The sequence below is a fragment of the Liolophura sinensis genome, chromosome 9, assembly GCF_032854445.1.
Source record: "Liolophura sinensis isolate JHLJ2023 chromosome 9, CUHK_Ljap_v2, whole genome shotgun sequence".
NCBI lineage: Eukaryota > Metazoa > Mollusca > Polyplacophora > Chitonida > Chitonidae > Liolophura > Liolophura sinensis.
In genome coordinates, this window is record NC_088303.1 from 13,989,381 (window position 1) to 14,008,793 (window position 19,413).

At 38.2% G+C, this 19,413-nt stretch overlaps 1 protein-coding gene and 1 long non-coding RNA gene across 4 annotated transcripts; one reads left to right on the plus strand and one right to left on the minus strand.

Annotated features, from left to right (window-relative positions):
- The first annotated feature begins 2,117 nt into the window (after positions 1 to 2,117).
- On the plus strand, positions 2,118 to 5,392 carry LOC135475079 (uncharacterized). The gene is made up of 3 exons (XR_010445020.1): positions 2,118 to 2,210; positions 2,867 to 2,978; positions 5,233 to 5,392. It is a non-coding gene; the product is annotated as an uncharacterized LOC135475079 (long non-coding RNA).
- A 6,784-nt stretch (positions 5,393 to 12,176) lies between these two features.
- Positions 12,177 to 18,448, minus strand: LOC135475434 (uncharacterized). 3 transcript variants are annotated; one of them, XM_064755328.1, is made up of 6 exons: positions 18,322 to 18,448; positions 16,408 to 16,526; positions 15,148 to 15,259; positions 14,370 to 14,717; positions 13,691 to 13,822; positions 12,177 to 12,776 (listed from the first exon to the last, which is right to left on the minus strand). In XM_064755328.1, exons 2-6 carry the CDS (start codon positions 16,522 to 16,524, stop codon positions 12,439 to 12,441), a joined length of 1,047 nt encoding a protein of 348 aa, XP_064611398.1. In that variant the 5' UTR covers positions 16,525 to 16,526; positions 18,322 to 18,448; the 3' UTR covers positions 12,177 to 12,438. The 3 variants fall into 3 exon arrangements, with proteins under 3 accessions (XP_064611398.1, XP_064611397.1, XP_064611399.1); XM_064755327.1 differs by having other exon boundaries at positions 16,408 to 18,372; XM_064755329.1 differs by lacking the exon at positions 15,148 to 15,259 and having other exon boundaries at positions 16,408 to 18,372.
- Positions 18,449 to 19,413: the final 965 nt, after the last annotated feature.

The following is a 19,413-nucleotide window of genomic DNA, read 5'->3' on the forward strand; positions in this document are numbered from 1 at the left end:
GCTATAAGGCAGACGATGGCTCTGATCAAAATCGAACAGTGGTCGCCATGGGTATGGTTCTGAAATTTCAGACGAATTCTGTAGACAGACCGGAAATTGTACCTCCATCTTGGTACGACGGTGAACGTGCTGTGCTAAACTTAACATACAGCACATTCCCAAAGGCTGTCGAAGAAAGGATGACTTGTGAATTTGTTGTGTTTGGACCGATTAAATTGATGGCGGACGTGAATACCACCGCTGTAGGTAAGCTACCTGTGAACTATGTGACCCAGACAACAAAAGTTATTGTAACGTAATGTACCGTTACTCTCTTAAAACCAATGATTCAAATTTGAGCATTCACAATTACATATTTATGCAGTGGTAATTGTGGATGGATTATACAAATTACACAAGATGTTTACTGCTTGCGCACATAATTGTGTTCATGTGTATTTTTGCCCAAAGCGGTCGGGTGCTCGAATCAAGCTCTCATGGTTTCGGCTGCGGCTTAAACTAGGTCTGTTACTCCAAGCACTCCGAATTCCTCCAACTATCATTCTCAACACCGTCATATAATTGAAAAATCTTGAGTAAGGTTTTAAACACCAAACAACCAACCATTCAATCAATCATATTTCGGTTAGTGAGGTTTCAAACAGCACTATTCATCAAAAACTTTCACCGCTAGTTTACATATTTTGTTCCAAGAGGCTGAAATATTACATTCCCTGAGCTGATAGACGCATATTCAGATTTGTTTTCTATATTAACGCTTGTTACATGTGCATAATTTACAATATAGGTTGTCCAAACAGTCACTGGGGTACCCGATGCCAGAATGTGTGTCCATGTCAAAATGGTGGTCGATGTGTTGGTACTTTTTCCGCCAGGTGTCGCTGTCCCACTGGCACGAGCGGTGATCACTGTCACAAAGGTATACGTCTTCTCTAGGGCATGAAGAGTAAAACACATTTTATATCCAGTAAAATTCATGTGAAGTCTAAAATCTGAAGTGATAAATGTTCTCAACATTTAAGAAAAGTTAATTATTATATTCCCCCTTGTTACATTTGTTTATTTCTTCAATTTGTGTAATTTATTTCATTAAAGTAAGATGTATTTTGAAGATCTTGTCAGTAATCTTTGCAAGCCCATCCGAGAAGACGAGTAAAAATTAACGGTTCGTAAAATAATAAATTAATACTTGCCTACATAAAATAAATGATGATCGGTACTTTGTCTATACTTATGTATAATCATATAAGGGAATGCACCACCGCACACGGCATGTGGGGCCTTACAGACAATAAGCCGATTCAACATTTCAGGAGTCTCGCAAATTAACGCAGGTTTGGACGAGATAAAATGGGTGCTTTTACAAATTAACGTGGATGAAAGGGTGATTTTACAGAAGTTTCTAGATTGAACATACATCTTGCATAGTCGGGACAGTCGGCTCAACAGCGCCGTTAGCAGTTAGCGTAAAATCGTGTCTTTCAGAAGCACCAGTTTGCAGGAGTGTCAGTCTTATCTTGTCTCGCGAGACTCATGAAATGCCGATTCAGCTTGTAAATGGTCACGCAAGCAGCCGACGACACATGTGTGACGGTTTACTCAGTTCTAAATTTGTTGATGACATATATCTCACGTGTGAAAAATGTTGTCAAATGTGGGTCGTTGGTTTACCCCGGGTTCTCCGGTTTACTGTGTCCATTCCTCCGTCCATAAGACTGACCCCCATCATAATGGTGAGAAAATCTTGAGTATGGCGTTCATTAACAATGAAATAAATAATTAAAATATCGTTAATAACTGACGGTCTTTAACACACTCACGAAATACTTCTTCAAAATAGTTGTTACAAATTTTCATTCGCGGCGAGCAGCCCTGTAGACGGGTGGTATGGTTGGTGTTGTTGTTGACATTGTGTCCAGATTGTCCTTGGCATGCATATTGCCGTGCTATGCAAATGGATCGCAGCTCATTTTTTCCCTGTTTCTGTCTTAGCGACCGCTGCACAAAATGGCACTGTGCCGTCTGTATCAAAGGATGGCCCTATTTCATCAAGTTTGACCCCACCTGTCTTATCCACCGACTCACCTACTCCAGACAACCTAAAACGGTCTGTGTCAGAAGGCAGTCTACAAGTGACACGTAACACATATGATTATCAGGGTAGCGGACTTCTTGATCAATGTCACCTACCACCTCGAACATCTATGGCAGTAAGTACATATATCTTGTAGGACTGTAAAGCTGGCAATACAGGCCAAACTAAAAGAGAGCGCATATCTTGGCCTGAGCAAAATGTACAAAAGTGTATGATGAATTTCAACGAGCGGACAATACTTTGCTAGGCACTATTGCGCGGGAAAGGAAAAATATGAACATCTGTCCTATATGGCAATGTTGAAAAACTGTTTTAAAAACTCTCCATCCGAATCAAGGCCTGGTTCACCGGTAAACTGTAATGAATTGTCTTTATCACATGGCCTGCAAAATATCTGGATAACTTTTCCTGTGTAATTGATGACGACTAGAGAGTAAACGCCGGCAAAACATAACTTCCTTGGGAGATTTAAATCCCTGTACTGTATTATCAAGTTATAAAACTGATCTATATTTGGCTGAAATTATAGAAATGTAGTAATTTGCCTCTATAGATACTGCTCTCGACGACAAATTCAGTGATTGAATGCTGTTGAAAAAACTTGTGCTGTGAAGGTCACAGTATACCGTAATGACACCGGATGGAGCATTTCTTATTCTGTAACTTTAATATAAGCTTGAGGAAGCACTGTATGTATCATACCGATTTGTAAAGTCCTGGGTGTCCTCATGGAAGATTAGCTCCGCCATTATCGTAATCTAATGTGCGCAGGTAAAATTAGAAGATGACGCTGCGTTACAGTTTTCCTTTGACCCGATTTCCGTCAACAATCGAGTTCTGCATGATCTGACAGCAGAGGACCATCGCTATGAAGTCAGGCAATGTGAGTTGAAACATTTGACATGAGTGCCATTGGCAATTCCAAGTGCAACTACATAGGGAGCAGCGCCTTCATGCAGGTCAGCTTCGCTTACCGATGGACAAAGTGCTGCAATATACTGCATAGGAATGGACAGCAGACTGCACAAGAATGGACAGTAGACCGCACAAGGATGAATAATAGACGGATAAAGAATGGACAAAAGACTGTATTAGAATCGACAATAGACAGTATTAGAAGAGACACAATACTGTACAGGGATAGACGACAGACAGCAGAGCAATGGCCAGTATAGGTTGTACAGGAATGGGCAAAAGGCTGCATAAGAATAGACAACAAGTTGCAAGGAATGGGCCATACAGACTGTACAGAACTGTATAACTGGCAGAGCAGGAATGGGCAATAGACTGTACACAAATGGACAATGGACTCCAAAAAATGGACAGTAGGCTGTATATATAAACATTAGCATATAGAAATACATGTAGATGATAGAAAGTGCAGGATGATGGATTTGAAAGAATGATATACCATACAAGTGTGAACAACAAACTACAAGAATAGACAATAGAATGCACAGGAATGAACAACCACGTACTGGATAGAAAGTAACAGTAAGAAAGTGAAAATAGCCTACGCAGAAACGTCACAAAGATATACAGGAATGGACACTGCAAAGAAACACAGCATACAAGAATCAAGAGCAGACAACACTGTAATAAAGAATAGCATACAAGAGAGGACTATAGACATCACTGCAATGACGATTATCATATACAAGAGTGAACAAAAGACAACACTGTAACGAAGAACTGCATATACAAATGGACAATGGACGATACTGTAACGAAGAACAAAATACAAAAATTAACACTAGATGATACTGCAGTGAAGAATAGCATATAGGAGTAGATAATAGGCAATGCTGTAACGAAGAACAGCACATACAAATGGGCAATGAATCATACCGTGATAAAGAACAGAACTGTAACAAAAATTTGACACTAGATGATGCTGTGACAAAACTGTAATGAGGAATAGCATACAAGCATAAACAGTAGACAAAACTGTGGCAAGGAATAGCATACAAGCATAAACAGTAAACAAACAGTAATGAGGAATAGTATACAAGCATCAACAGTAGACAAAACTGTAATGAGGAATAGCATACAAGCAACGACAGTAGACAAAACTGTGGCGAGGAATAGCATACAAGCATAAACAGTAGACAAACTGTAATGAGGAATAGCATACAAGCATCAACAGTCGACAAACTGTAATGAGGAATAGCATACAAGCATCAACAATAGACAAACTGTAATGAGGAATAGGATACAAGTATCAACAGTCGACAAACTGTAATGAGGAATAGCATACAAGCATAAACAGTAGACAAAACTGTGGCGAGGAATAGCATACAAGCATAAACAGTAGACAAACTGTAATGAGGAATAGCATACAAGCATCAACAGTCGACAAACTGTAATGAGTAATAGCATACAAGCATAAACAGTAGACAAAACTGTGGCGAGGAATACCATACAAGCATAAACAGTAGACAAACTTTAATGAAGAATAGCATACACGAATCAACAGTCGACAAACTGTAATGAGGAATAGCATACAAGCAACGACAGTAGACAAAACTGTAATGAAGAATAGCATACACGAATCAACAGTCGACAAACTGTAATGAGGAATAGCATACAAGAAGGGATAACCCACTACACGGCAATGCACAACAAACTGCGCAGGGATGTACTATAGAGTATACAGAAACGGAAAATAGACAGAATACGATTGGACCATAGAATACAGGAAGTCTATTAAGAGTGTAGAAAATGAACAAAGGCACTATTAAAAGTACAAGAAAAGAAGAAAGCATTACTCAGAGTACAGGAAATAGCTAAAGAATATGATTTCATAGAATTTAACAATGAATAGCAGGGATTGACATTCGAATACTTCGCACTGTTTCAGCAATAGAATTTTAGTCGTATGCCAATCTTGTAAGTAAAGAACGATTATTTATATTACATATACATATTAATCAGGACTACATAAAGGATTTTTGGACTTTCAACTAGTACTAGCAAACTGTATGCTTGGGAGCAGGGATGGATATTTTGATATCTTGATGATATACAGTTGTTTAGACTTGGATCAAACCTAAATTTCATCCAAATGAGGGCACAGATAAGACCGAATAGGCATGAAAACTGAAATGTATGAAATTTTTTTATTTTATATCCAACAGGCCAGCTGACGGTGTGGATAAGAAGCTCGCCTATAACCGTAACGCCTTTCCTCAGGACGTTGTCACCGTCGGGAAAAGGGGTGTTGTGTCATTCCAGTGACCCTTTCCAAACTATAGCGGAGGCCAGTGTGGTTTACTACTTGGGGGACAAGGCCATTCCTCGACCAATTCCTGTACCGACAGATTGGTACGACGGGACATCGGCTGTCGTTGAGATCAGTTTTCCGTCGTTCTCGCCTTATTCTAACACCTCATTGAAGATGTCCTGTCCCTTCAGTCACAACATTGGCAATTTCACCATTAAGTGGGGTGTAGACATCCAGGCCTTAGGTACGACACAAAGTTTATTAAAATTTAATATAACCAAATGAATCCCAGCCTTGGACAGGAAGTTTTCGAGATTCCCATGCCTGTACAGTGCAATCAGAGCCTTGGTGACAGTAAAGAGTTTAGGTCATTTCACATGAAGATGGAGATCACTTGGTTTTCATCAATATGACATGTGCATTAAGCTCGCTCAGCAGGCGAAAATAATAGTTAGTTACTTGTCAAAACACGGTGGTTGGCATCCAACACTTTGAATACACTGCCGTGTACGTGAAATATTCTTGAATAACTTGTTCAACAGCAATGAATCAATCAACAGGACCAAATAAATGAACCGCTAGATAAGAAACGGCCACCTATCACCATGTCTGGATTTTAATTAGTTATGTTTGTCATTTTAATTAAAAGAAATAGTCAGCTTCAAATAAATCAAAATCTTAAAATCTTTAACAATTATTTTCAAGGTTGTCCAGTAAGAAAATGGGGAGCGTATTGCCAGAATGATTGTCAATGTGGAGGCAACAGCTACTGTCATACTTTTAGTGGCTGCTTTCTCGGTGACCCGCGGGAAGTGATCTCCAGTCGCCCGGAGTCTGCGTCAAGTGCCACTTCTCGTCCGCTCATCAGCCGTCTGTTTCACGCATCTATGTTTTCGTTGCTATTATTGTTGGTGTAAATAAGTGTAAGTCCCGTGCACTTCGATGGTAGTCAATAATGAGACAAATTAAGACTGCTGCTAACCTTTCTCTATCGCAATTACTGGATACTGGTAGTTTTGCGGGTTTAGTTTACATCAACAAAGAATTCTAATGTCCCTTCGATTATAAATCAATGGCTTTCACGTATATAATTTCAGCTATTTTTTAAATTGTGTATATTTCTCGGAGATCTCCGTTGCCGAGATGTAACCGATTATTCATTATGTGTATATATAAAAGCATCTATGATATATATATATATATATATATATCTATGATATATATATATATATATATATATCTATGATATATATATATATATATATATATATATCTATGATATATATATATATATATATATATATATATATATATATATATATATATATACATACACACACATGTATCAAATATATCTATAAGTCAATGTATATTATTAATTTATTGATTTTCTTTGTGTTCCAATTCCGGTACCTTACATTGTTATATTGTAACTAATATAGGATGCCTCAGAACACGTTTTTAAGTTAAAGGATTAGTGACCAGATTTATAATTTATTCATAATTAGACTGTGGATTGTTAAATTGAGTATAAAAATATTGAAAAAGGGTACATTAATTAAGGGTGCTTAGATGAATAAGCGTTCATGAATAGTAAAATTATCTGTGTGGCATTTTAAAATAATGTTTATATATAAGGTGTAACTATTCAAAGCATTGGTTATGCTAGCTCTCATTCGATTTAGTTATTTTGTTGTTTTTATTTTTTGTAAAAGAATGATAAAGTTTTATAAAACTTATATAATGCCGTTTGTAATTTTTGACAAACTAAGACATTTTCATTCCTAATTGTATATTGATTGTGTAATTTCGTACTACAGGCCTGCCTTCCAACAGGTAGAATACCTGAAATGCTGGCTCAGTTTCGCTCGTTAAAGGCCAGTTTTTATCAGTACATCACACATGAGAAATTTCATCGGTAACTTGCCAATGGTCGGTAGTTTATCACAGGCAGGGCGGTTTCCTCCACCTATAAAAGCGATCGCCATTAATCAAATACACACCTAGATTTTTTGCGGTTATGGAGTATGCATACTGTACTTGTTACGAAGAATTACATTGTCTGCTAAATTCTACTCGGTTGATGTTAAATTATACTCGGTTGCCACTCACCAATGGTCTGCCTCTGACCGGTTTTGGCTGTGATCTTTCCATTGAAATGAATGAATGAATGATCCTCAGTATTTCAGCTACACCGTGACGAACATTCCATCTGGAATTAACATCATCATTTACCACGATCCAGGCCCCGGCTTCCTCCAATAGACAGTAAAATCTAATACCTTCTTATAAATTTTCCATTTCGGCGTAAGCATTATGTTAATTGTTCACAAGTCAGAGACAAAAATAGCCGAAGTTGGTGTAAAGTGTAAGTGAACAACAAAATAGTTATATGATTAATTTGAATAATAATCATCTGGTAGTTCTGTTACATGTAATGCACAAAGGGATCATTTTTATTAGCAATCACACCATTTGGCACAAATTACACAAAATCCGCAGAAAATAAAAAACATTCTCCATAGTTATGCATGGGAGAACCTAATGAATATAGTCGGCTTAAACGACAAAGTTCATTAAAAAAACATACAGAATCTACGCTGATTCTTAGCCACAGTATTTGTATTGCCTCGCTAATGCATTCGACCCCATGTCACGGTATTCCAATGGGCACAATCCGCGCTCCCGTGTTTACAGGCATGTGTCTGCGATAGTGTAAATTATCAACGAGTAATTCTCATTCACTATACGTCATATTGACGATGTAACGGTTTTGTACAAATCCTACATTGCAAACCATGTGAAAGACATATATTCAACTTTTCTCGATTTAAAGTAAAATACAGACAATCAAAATGTATGTACAAAGACAACAACGGTTTTATACCACGCTAACTTAAGAACAAGAATGATATTTTCAGTTTTGGCACAGAATTTTATTACGCTTTGAATACTTGGATAGCAACAGACAAAAAGGTCGTGTATTAGGTGTGTACTTATTTCGCTTTGTTGCGTTCGTTAGGTCATGTATATTGTGTGACAATTTCAATTAATGTCTCTCCGAACGTACGTGGGAAGGTCCGTCGGTTTCGTCATATAGGTGAAATGACATAAAACACCAATCAAATAAACAAATAAATAAATAAATCAGTAATGTAATGTCACAAGTTGTTACTAAAAACTAGCGTGTCATAAATATTCCATCAGATGCCTTGATTCAATAATTCACTCGCCTAGAACATTCCTTCCATCTTTCCATTACTATATGAAACTGTTGACTTTCAGTGAATCCGTCCTAATTTCGTATATCATGTACTTTCCTAGTTCTTAATGGTTGTTCTTATTGAACGTTGTGTTGGGAACTGGTATGCATTTGTCCATTTGGTTGACGGCTTGCAAATGACTGTCTGTTTTCACGCATAGATTCATAAGTAAATGTGGACGGAGTGTCCAAAATCTCTGACACACTACTTTATGTTTTTGCCTAATTCCACATAGACCGTTGGTAAGCGCCATGCATGCATCGTGTTGAATAAATCGCCAGGCCAAGGGCAGTGTTTTGGGGATTTATTTTATTGTATATGTAGAATCTACATGTATACGTAAATGTGAATTTATGCGTCGAAGCCGACATCCGTATACCAGCCGTATACCAGCCGTATACCAATATGAACGTTCCAGGTCAATCATTGCACGGGCAATTCCCAAAATGACATCTCACACAAACCATCAAAACCTAAGAAAGCGTATAAAGTACGATAATGGGAAGGAATCCTGCAGAGAGAAGCAGTCAATAGTTTTCAACGATGTATGTTTGAAAAGCGCAAGTTATGTTCCAGGCGGATGAGGGAAATCAGTATTTAGATCGTGTACTATGTTACTATATCTCTTGTCGATAATAAAACATGTGTATCGATTGCGCTTTGATTGCAACTGTTCATATATCCAATGTGACCATCTAATTCAACACGATGACTATACATACATCCTGGCCTGTTAAGCAGAATTAGACATCATCATGAACCAGAGTACCAGAGATTCTGGACCCTCTGTTCAAATTTACTTACAAGAGAATTATACTCATTGTAAAGCTAAAGAAACTCGGAGTGAAGGCCTTTGATGGAATAACCCTGAAATACTAGTTTTTACAGTAATAACTTGCGACGTTAATTGAAATTGTCACATAACATACAGGGTCTTACAAATGCTGCAAGGCAAGTTATGTACACGCCATTTGCAAAATTCTTCAATATATTGCTGTCCAAGTAAGGATCACTTAAGGGTATGATCATATGGCTATCCACGTAAATGCTTAAATAGTAGCAACTTATACGTCCCCTAACACAATGGCGGGCCAAACAGAATATCATGAGTGGGTAAGAAAAATTAGTTATGTCAACAGCAATTTATAACATGTCATTAGTTTAGAATTACTCCAACGACTGTGTCTCCTGACTTAAAGGAGAAGAAAATTTAAATATCAATCAAATACCATTGAAAAGAGTATGCATTTCCTCCCAGGTGCATGCCATAAAGAAAATCCTAATATGTACCTCAAGTTGATAAATTATAAATAAAGTCAGCGCCAAAATCCGCTGTGGACAACTCCATTTTGCCTAAGAACCAGTCCTGAAGTCTCCTGTATTAGGAGGAGAACTGTCATCGGAAACCGCCGAAGTGCAGTTCGTACATTTCCGGTAGAACTCTTCTTCCCAGAAGTAGCGAACGGTACAGTTCGTTTTCCCCTTGACGATCGGGAAACCTGAATGCTAGACGTAGGTTCCGAATTTACACGAATCGGCAGTTTTAACGACTCTCATTGGCTGAGAGGCAACACACCCCCAGCATAAATTACAGGGTGTTAAAGATGGAGGATCCGGTGGACTATTTATGCCAGCTTTCAGACTTTACGTGTATGGCGAGGAAAATGGCAAAATTATGCATCAGTCACCACCAGATAGAAAAAAAAAACATGCTCTTTTCAGCCTATAGTGTCAAGTTTTTAAGTTTTCTTCTTTAATGAACAATAATATTTAAAAACGTAGATATATTTCTATACAAAATGTATAAAGAAAATAGTAGTTAAACCTACAATGTCTTTTATTGCTAATGATTTCAGTGAATTACTTTGGAGTCTTCGTCATTGTATAACTTTTTACCACCAGATGATAATATCCATGATTACCTCACAACAATTCTGAAATCCAGGCATGTGCAACCAAACTCTATCCATAGTCCAAACAACACTTATGATTTAGTGACTTTTGTTAGCCATATTCAGAAATTATCTTTGCACACAAACTTCTAATACATGTATATCCAGTCAAAACCTATTGTTTTGATCCATGTATTATGTCTTCCTAGCGAGAAAAAAAAAAGATATTATATAACTGATATCGACAATTTGATGTTTGACATGAATTATTTAGAAATCAAAGAGAGCTCCTAGGCTAACAATAATTAACGGGCACTCATAGAATCTTGTGACAAATATGGTGTTTTTATCCACCAAGTAACCGTAATTTTAGCACACCACCTGACTATATAAATGCGTTTAACTATCACAGAAATTTGCAAAACAGTCGAGCTGAACATACAAAGCCAATCCCCTTCCCCTTCCCGCCAATTAACTAATTCGTAATAATACAAGAATATATAGGCTACAGTGTAAACAAATGAATGAATGAATGGATACTTGGAGTTTAACGTCGTACTTAATTTTTTAGTCATATGACGACGAGGAGTCATTACATATGTATATATGTACTGTGTCCAGTGTAAACGATGCAGCTTATTAAAGCATCCAAACCAACGTGGAACTGTTGATATAGTGAATGGATACCATTTAACCTTGGTCAAATACAAGTACCGGTTGTATCATATGACAAAAAATCTACCGGAACCTGGTAATACTTATTTGGGGCACTTTGAACAGCTAATGATTCGGTGCCCTGATGCTCAGGCGTTCGTCTTGAAGTCAAACCCGGGGTCGGGTCACACTAGTGATTTTGAAATGATATAAACATTTTTGAAATAAACACGACAAGAAACCAATATGGCTGATATGAGGTCACAAGCTGCGACGCATGCGTACTTCAAAAGTGCATCTCACTATCAAGAACAAGAACCTCATCCCTAAAAACAAGCATAACAACAACGTCGTCTACCCACAGAACTGCTTGTCTCATATAAAAACGGACTCGTAACTATTTGTATTGTTCGAAAGTATTATTGTTTGTAGTCATTCATCATATACGTTCATATATCTTCATAGAAAAAAAATGACAAAGCCCACAAACAGATAGTCAGTATGAGACACATGGATGCAAAACTCTTTACTTTTTGAGATAACGCCCTTAACATTTATCTTAATGTTGAATAATACACACTAGCAACTGGTATTTTGTGACTCATGGTACATGGCACGAGCACAGAGCATTTCCGTCGTGATGATGTGGTTTGCATGTATGCAAAACATGAGCTTGATACATGCACCTGTTTTTCAAAATCCCACCCTGAGCATTTTCTTAACAGCCATTCCAACACACAAAAGAGACTAAGATATTAATTTTGTAATTAATAGTTATTAAAACGAACGTACAGTATCAACAATGTACAGGTCATATTCCTAACATAAAATGTTGAATTACGGTTCAAATGTAATAAAACATATTAACATGCATTTATTCCAATGATCTTTGCATATCTCCTTACCCAAATGTTACAAATTGTTACACTTCAAAGTCAAGATTAGTTCAGGATGTTAAAAAGAATCTTTTGATTTGTTTAACAGTAACTGACCACGACGCCATTCCCAACTGTATGACATAACTTCCGGCCGTCGTTTGTAGAGACGAGACAAATGAAAGGAGAGTCAGCATGAAATTAGTTAAAACATGTGAAAATAATAACAACATATAACAAGCTTGTCCAGAATTATATACACAAAAAACAAAGCCTTATACTGTCCGTTTATTTACCCTTCCCTCAAACCGTAGTTACTCATGCCCAAAAGTCTTCATTATCCAAATGTAGACAACGCAAAGATATTTGCATTGGAGATTGTTAGGTAATCATGCATCTGTTCTGAAGATAACATCTCGGCAGTACATAGTTTAGATTATGCGAAGAAGAATCTATAAACAACGCAGCTGAGATAAAACAGGGTTAACGTTCGTACTATTTTTGCGCTGTACATACGTGAGTGACCTGACGTAGGCTTTGTCATCTGATTGGCTGAGGCTGTAGGTTGTGTTGAGGTCGTCTGCTGTGTTGATATTGTTTGTTGGGTTGATGGCGTCTGGGTTGTGGGTGTCGTCTGTTGTGTTGATGTCGAAGTGTCCCGCGTAAAGTTCATCTGCTGATTTCCGCTTGTAGTCTTATCCTTTAAAGTCATGTTAACTGATCGTGTAGTGCCAGTGGCCGTTGTTAAAGGTTGCGTAGTACTCGTTGTCATGCCTTAAAGGAACAAAATATCATCGTCAGTGCGTTTACAGAGGATAGATAGAGGAGATTCCCAGATATCAGCCAAACACAATTCGTTTCCTTTAATAGAGCTATATTATAAATCATACACATCATACATTCGGTTTCATTTATATGTACAGTCTACAAATATTTATTTATTTCCTTTTTGTATTCTAGGGACAGTTGCATTTGTATGGTAACGTTATTGTTGATTTTCTTCATAATGCAGTTTTCATTTAAGGATAAGAAAACATAACAATGATGCCAATCAAATGACAGCGCGTATAAACTTATTTCCAAATATGGCCTCTTAATATTTCTTTCGATTTTCTCCGAGGGAAAAAGGGTATTTGAAAATATTTTTGCGTGGTGGGTATTTGTGGCCACCTTTTAGTATTTATCGTCGTTGCATAATGATGTTCTAAATAAGGCTGTGATTGCATGCCTAACAGATTTATCTGAATGTGCATTTGTCGTTTATATTCAAACATATGCATTTAATCTGAATTACGATAATATTTATGAATATATTATGAATATATTAAAAACAAAGATATGATCAAAATCCAGGTTGAACATGTGTTTAGCTGAAAAGATCAAATTCTAGAGCAAATATATTTATTAAACATGTGCTACATCCTCCACCGTTAAAACAAATTTTATGAGAACTCAAACAGCCATTAAACAAACCCACAAAGGTTTTATTCCCGCCTTGCCAATTGACATTATATAAATATATTGCAAATATTTGGTGAATTAAAAAACAATTTAAAAAAATTAATTTGCTACTATTACGCATTTACATGAACAGCTGCCAAGTATCACACTGTCGTCGCTGATCTGGTTTTGATCTCCGTGCTGTAGTTTATTTGTGTTTCATTACATTCTATAATACAATAACTCACGCGTTTCACACCGCGTTCCAGTGAATCCATCCAGGCACCAACATTGGCCCTTAAACGTGTCGCACTCGCCACCATTTTCACAGCTGAAGCAATATGTTCCGCAGTCTGAACCCCAGTGGGTTTTCGGGCAGCCTGTACAACAACATCACAACTCATGCAGTTGATTTCAAAGCTAAAATACACCCAGGAACTGCATTTAGTATTTAGAACTGATACACTCACAGTAATTATATGTACATCAGAGACTAATACATGGATAGGCTATTCGCCTACTTAAACTGAAATAAAGCAGAATTCTTTTTTAACATTTGCTTGCGTCATTTCCGTATATCTATTGTTATTTAATGTCATAGTCAAGATTTTTTCATTTATAAGTTTTATGGGTGGAATTTTTTTGAAGAATTTTCCAAGATATGACCTAAGTTTTTTTTGTCTTGTGAAAGCCCAAGGGCTTTCGGCGAGGACGCGATTGTTCTAGTGTGTATGGCCAGACACAAGACTTTTCAATGCTTGTCTTGTACACAAGGCATTTCAATGCTTGTTTTGTACACAAGGCATTTCAATGCTTATCTTGTACACAAGGCATTTCAATGCTTGTCATGTACACAAGGCATTTCAATGCTTGCCTTGTACACATGGCATTTCAATACAATTTCAGAAGAATTTAACAGAAACTTACCGACTTTCTGAACAGAAAAATTTGCTGTGACAACCACATTTATCACAGAGGAGAATACAGTGACGTTTCGCTCTAATTTACACCGGTAGGTGGTGCTTTGCTGGGCGGGAAATCCACGATAAAAGAAGAGCTGCATGATAATGTTAGCGCTGTTATACCAGAATGTGGGTATGACTTCAGGTTTAGTGGCTGGATTATCGATCATCTTAAGCACCACTCCGTACACACTCTTCACTAGGGGGTCTGTGTCCTTGGAGCAAAAGAAAAGCGTGCCCTTAATGCCGGCATTGGCGAGAAAAGGACTGGGGTTTTCGATGGTTTGGCTTACCAAATACACCGTAAGTCCACCTGAAACAATACCCACAAAAAGCTTGTTATTTTTCTGATTATTTTGGAAACATGTAGTGTTATGAATATAATAAAATAAAATAATAAAGACTTACAGCACTGAGATCTTCGCTTCGAAACATTCGCACTCCAACCCACTCAGAATGGATATTCGAGGTCTATAATCGCAAGGCCAATTCCCAAAACAACGTTTAACACGAGTCACCAAAGAATTAAGTCAGTACAAAAGTACGATATTAGGACGGAATCAAGCGAAGAGATGCAGTCAACAGTTTTCAATGTTCTCGGCGAATAAGTGAAAGCAGTATTCAAATCGTGTATTCTACGTCAGGATCTGTGCTTACGTCACATGACCTGCGTGTCAAATCGAGTATTCTACGTCAGGATATGTGCTTACGTCACATGACATGCGTGTGACATGTGTACTTACAATCTGTCACCGCATACACGTGATCCCGAACCATTACATTGGGCAGAAAGTAGTTCACGTTATTCTCGATTGCGGAGAAATTGAATCGAACGGCATCTCTGTTAACTGCAGCCTGAAATGTGGAGACGGTATTCAAACAACCAGACAAACTTATTTCAGTTACAAACAGGGGGGCCTCCTTGGCCGAGGGGGTTAGCGCCTAAGCTCGGCGCAATGACCCAGTAGACTCTCGCCAATGCGGTCGTTGTGAGTTCAAGTCCAGCTCATGCTTTCTTCCTCTCCGACAATACGTGGGAAGGTCTGAGCAACTTGCGAATGGTCGTGGATTTCCCACGTACTCTGCCCAGTTTCCTCCAACCATCATGTCATATAAGTAAAATATTCTTGAGTATGGCGTAAAACACCAATCAATCAAATAAATAAATAAATAATTACAGATGTAAAAGACAGCATAGAGACCAAAACCAGACCAGCGACGGAAGCATGATAAACAGTTGGCAAATGGCCACATGCAACCGGTGAAATCCGGCCTCCTGTCAGTTTATCGCAGGGTTTTATTCTATAGTTTTTCATATAAAATCTTAAATAGTAGCAACTTAAACGCCCTCTAGCACAACTGCTTTTGCGAGTTACAGGCAAGCAGAAGTAGTGTACCTCACGGAAATAAAATAACTAAATGAGTTTGATCTTCCATAGAATTTTACATTATCCATGTTCCGGTGTAAATTCTGTTCGTCACTCCAGTAATGTCTTTCAAGTTTCAGTATTATCACATTATGTTCATTTCTTTGTAACATCACGGCCCATAAATACATTCACCATCCTTAACAACTCCTTTATTTGACCTTTTGATGTACATGATTTGCGTTCATGAACCACTGAAAATATCAGTGTTGCTAACCAATGGACTCAGAAGAAACAAGATCTTCGGAATCCACTATTTCTTAAAAACTGAAGATTTCCTTTGTTGCTATTAACATCATTAAATTTTTAAAACTAATTCTGTTTAAATCGTGGTGCGAGGGGGCATGTAAGTTGATTGTATCAACGCATTTACACGAAAGGTTTATCACTGACATATTTAGACTGACAAGAGGCCGGATTGTACCGTTGACGTGTGAAAACTTGCCAACTATACGCACAGCTCTGGTTTAGTATTTTGTATCCGTGATCTTAATGAAATGAAAGTGTGTGCTATTCAGCGTGTAAGCCTTGTATGATCGTGGTACAAGATGAAAAGATACACTAAGAGGTACTCACCAGGGAAGATTTTCCTGCAGGGATGTGACAGGAAGGGCTCCGAATCTGCCCAACCGAAGTGACAATCTGACTGGTAAGGATCAGCAACATCAGCTGAGCCGCCGTCGCGACAAGCATGTCTGTGCAGTAGGGTGAAACAACAACAACGCATATAAATGTGCACGAACTGAGTGAGGCTTTCAACGATTTACCAAAGACAGTGTGAGCTACGACCATCATAGTATTAGTGGGCATGTAAAAATGCACGGTACTTTTGGTTTAAATATTTGAATTTTGCCTTCACCAGTGAAGTGGCATGTATCCTTTGCCAGATTGTTACCTAGATGATCACAATACACCACACTAACGGGGTGCACAGCTGATAAATTCCATCACGACCCAACCACAAGTCTCTGGCCTCATTTCGGAGGAAGATCCTGAAGATGCTCCTCAAAAAACACAAATCGTTATATTGATTTTTATTCAACAATTCAGGCTGCACAAAATATACAAGAACCACAAATGTTCAGTAGACCCTTTACTCAGACGCCGCCGATTTTCTTAGTATTCTGAGCTTGTCTGATCCCCATATTTGAACACGTCACGTGACATCCATTGCGTTGAAGTTAGCACTGTGGTCAATGCATGTAGCCATTTGCCAAGGTTGCACGTGAAGACATTTGATGCATTGAATAACCCTTGGGTTAATTCTGTTAAAACAGACTGTATAAGTTTTGACAACACTGTCGTATTAGACACTGTAATTAACAATTTTTTCTATACTGTATATGTATACTGTAAAGAAACGGTTTAACGTGTTTTATTTACTGCTTTCAAACTGCTATGTCACGTGACAAAGAGCACGTTCTGCTCATGTCTAAGACACTATCCTATCCTGTACTATCTTATCCACAAAACGACGGAGCGCCACACCCAAAACCACACATTGCACAATAGCCAATGGAATATGATATGCCTTTCACTAGTGGATGTTCTGTCGGTAAATGCTATAAATGAACATGTGGCTTTGTCATGTTGGCCAAACACAAAGGTATTGCTGCGCATGGGTGCTTTCCACTTTTCAATGTATGTATGTACATGTATGTATGCTTGGGGTTTAACGTCGTACTTAACAATGTTTCAGTCATACCATGTTCAAAGTAACCAGGTCGGCCGTGGTCAACGGTTTCAGATGAAAACCTGGCCGTCTAGGTATAATGCAGCACATTGGTAACTCATACTACAACTAGATAGACACACTGTGATATCAACCTTACGGCAAGGTAGACAGCCAGTGACAAAGTTATTTATGAGAACAAAGTTTTAAAGTTTAGGTTGCTGTTTTTGTCACCTGGTTAGAGGATATGACGTCAGTTCATTGAAAAGTCTGCTTTTCACTCATTAGGTCCGATAAGCTGGCCGACAACAAATAATGCAGCAACTTAAACTTTACAACTCCCGAACGACGAGTACGTGAAAAATATATGTATAAAACTTAGTTTGTCAGCAACACGCCGATGGTAGCGAATTTCCCAAGGCTTCTGTTCTGTTTCCTCCCACCAAATGCTGGCCGCCGTCGTATAAGTGAAATAAACCACAAATCAAATAAATAAATGAAATGGATACAAGTTATATACAACAGTTGTATACACGATTGTGCTGGTTTTCCAACAGATCTAGGATAAGCAGATAGAAGACTAAGGTCCTCTGACTGACTGAAACGTATATATACATATATTGCCAGACTTAGCTCCAAATGTTCATATGGACTGACACCAGTGTCCATGTAAGCTAAACCTGTCTATGTAAGAGGGCAGTTTATGTACAGCCTGACAAGGGTTGAAGAGACAGTGGGGCGTACAAGCCAGGGTGTCACACAGGCCACAACACCGCACACACTGGACAATCCGCCACTGAGGACATTTACCGACTTACCTGTAGTTTCCTGTGCCTGTACGGTACACTTGTGTGATAGGTCAGCTGGTCATGTTTTGAGGCGCGGACTTAAAATCTAAATTATGGTCTCAAGAAAGCGTGGGGTGAGACGATCTCTCCTTTGGAATATGGGACTGTCCTGAATTCAGTTCAGGGAACAATGTGAGCTCGCTTGGATGACGCGCAAGGGCAGCGAAGCGGCCTTTCATGAGTATACAAGGTCGAGTGAGTCAATACAGCATGCACTACTTACGACTGGCTTGAACTGCGAGCTTCACGCAAATGGGGTGCATGGGGTAAACATAAAAGGGGCGTTTTAAAGGGTCGGTGGGGTGAGGTATGAACATAATCTTTCAATAGGACCACCTCCATATATTTACAAAACGCTGCAGACAAACTTGTCCAAAGAGAGATTTCTCTTTCAATTCGCATTCTTACTGTTATGGTCAGAAAAAGCGTGTCAGTAAACCGTCAAATAACAAACTTGTGAATGCTAAAATCATGTGGTTAAATATTTAGCTTACACATAAATTAGAAATTTAATTATGAAAATTATAATTTAATTCACAAAACTGTAAACTCGCCTTGGGAATTCTTGCTGATTTTCAAATTGCGCGTAAAAATATCTGACCGGATGTTTGTAATGTTGACAAAAGTATGTAACGAACATTTTTGCCGAGAAATGCTGCTACTGATCGCACCAAAGTTAATGTCGGTGAACTAATTCATTCAATCTCATGGCTGTATGTAGAAACAGAATTCTGGCCAATGTTAAACTGACGTCTGGCAGGACACCATATTCACGAATATTTCACTTTTACAACGTTACATGGTCGAGTATATATGGCCTAGGTTGAAATTTAAAACTTCTAATTTTAATGTTATATTCTGGTGACAGCTAGTCGTAAGCTGATATATTTGTTTCACCCTTACGAAAAGACCGGATTGGTCGACGGGAAATGTGGCCAATACAGCTAGACAAAAGCATGTGTTTAAACGGGGATTCAAAATGGCTGTGAGGAATCGAGCTCAATAACAATGTGCTTTACAAAAATTCAAGTTTGTACTCACCTACCTCAACTCACGGATTCA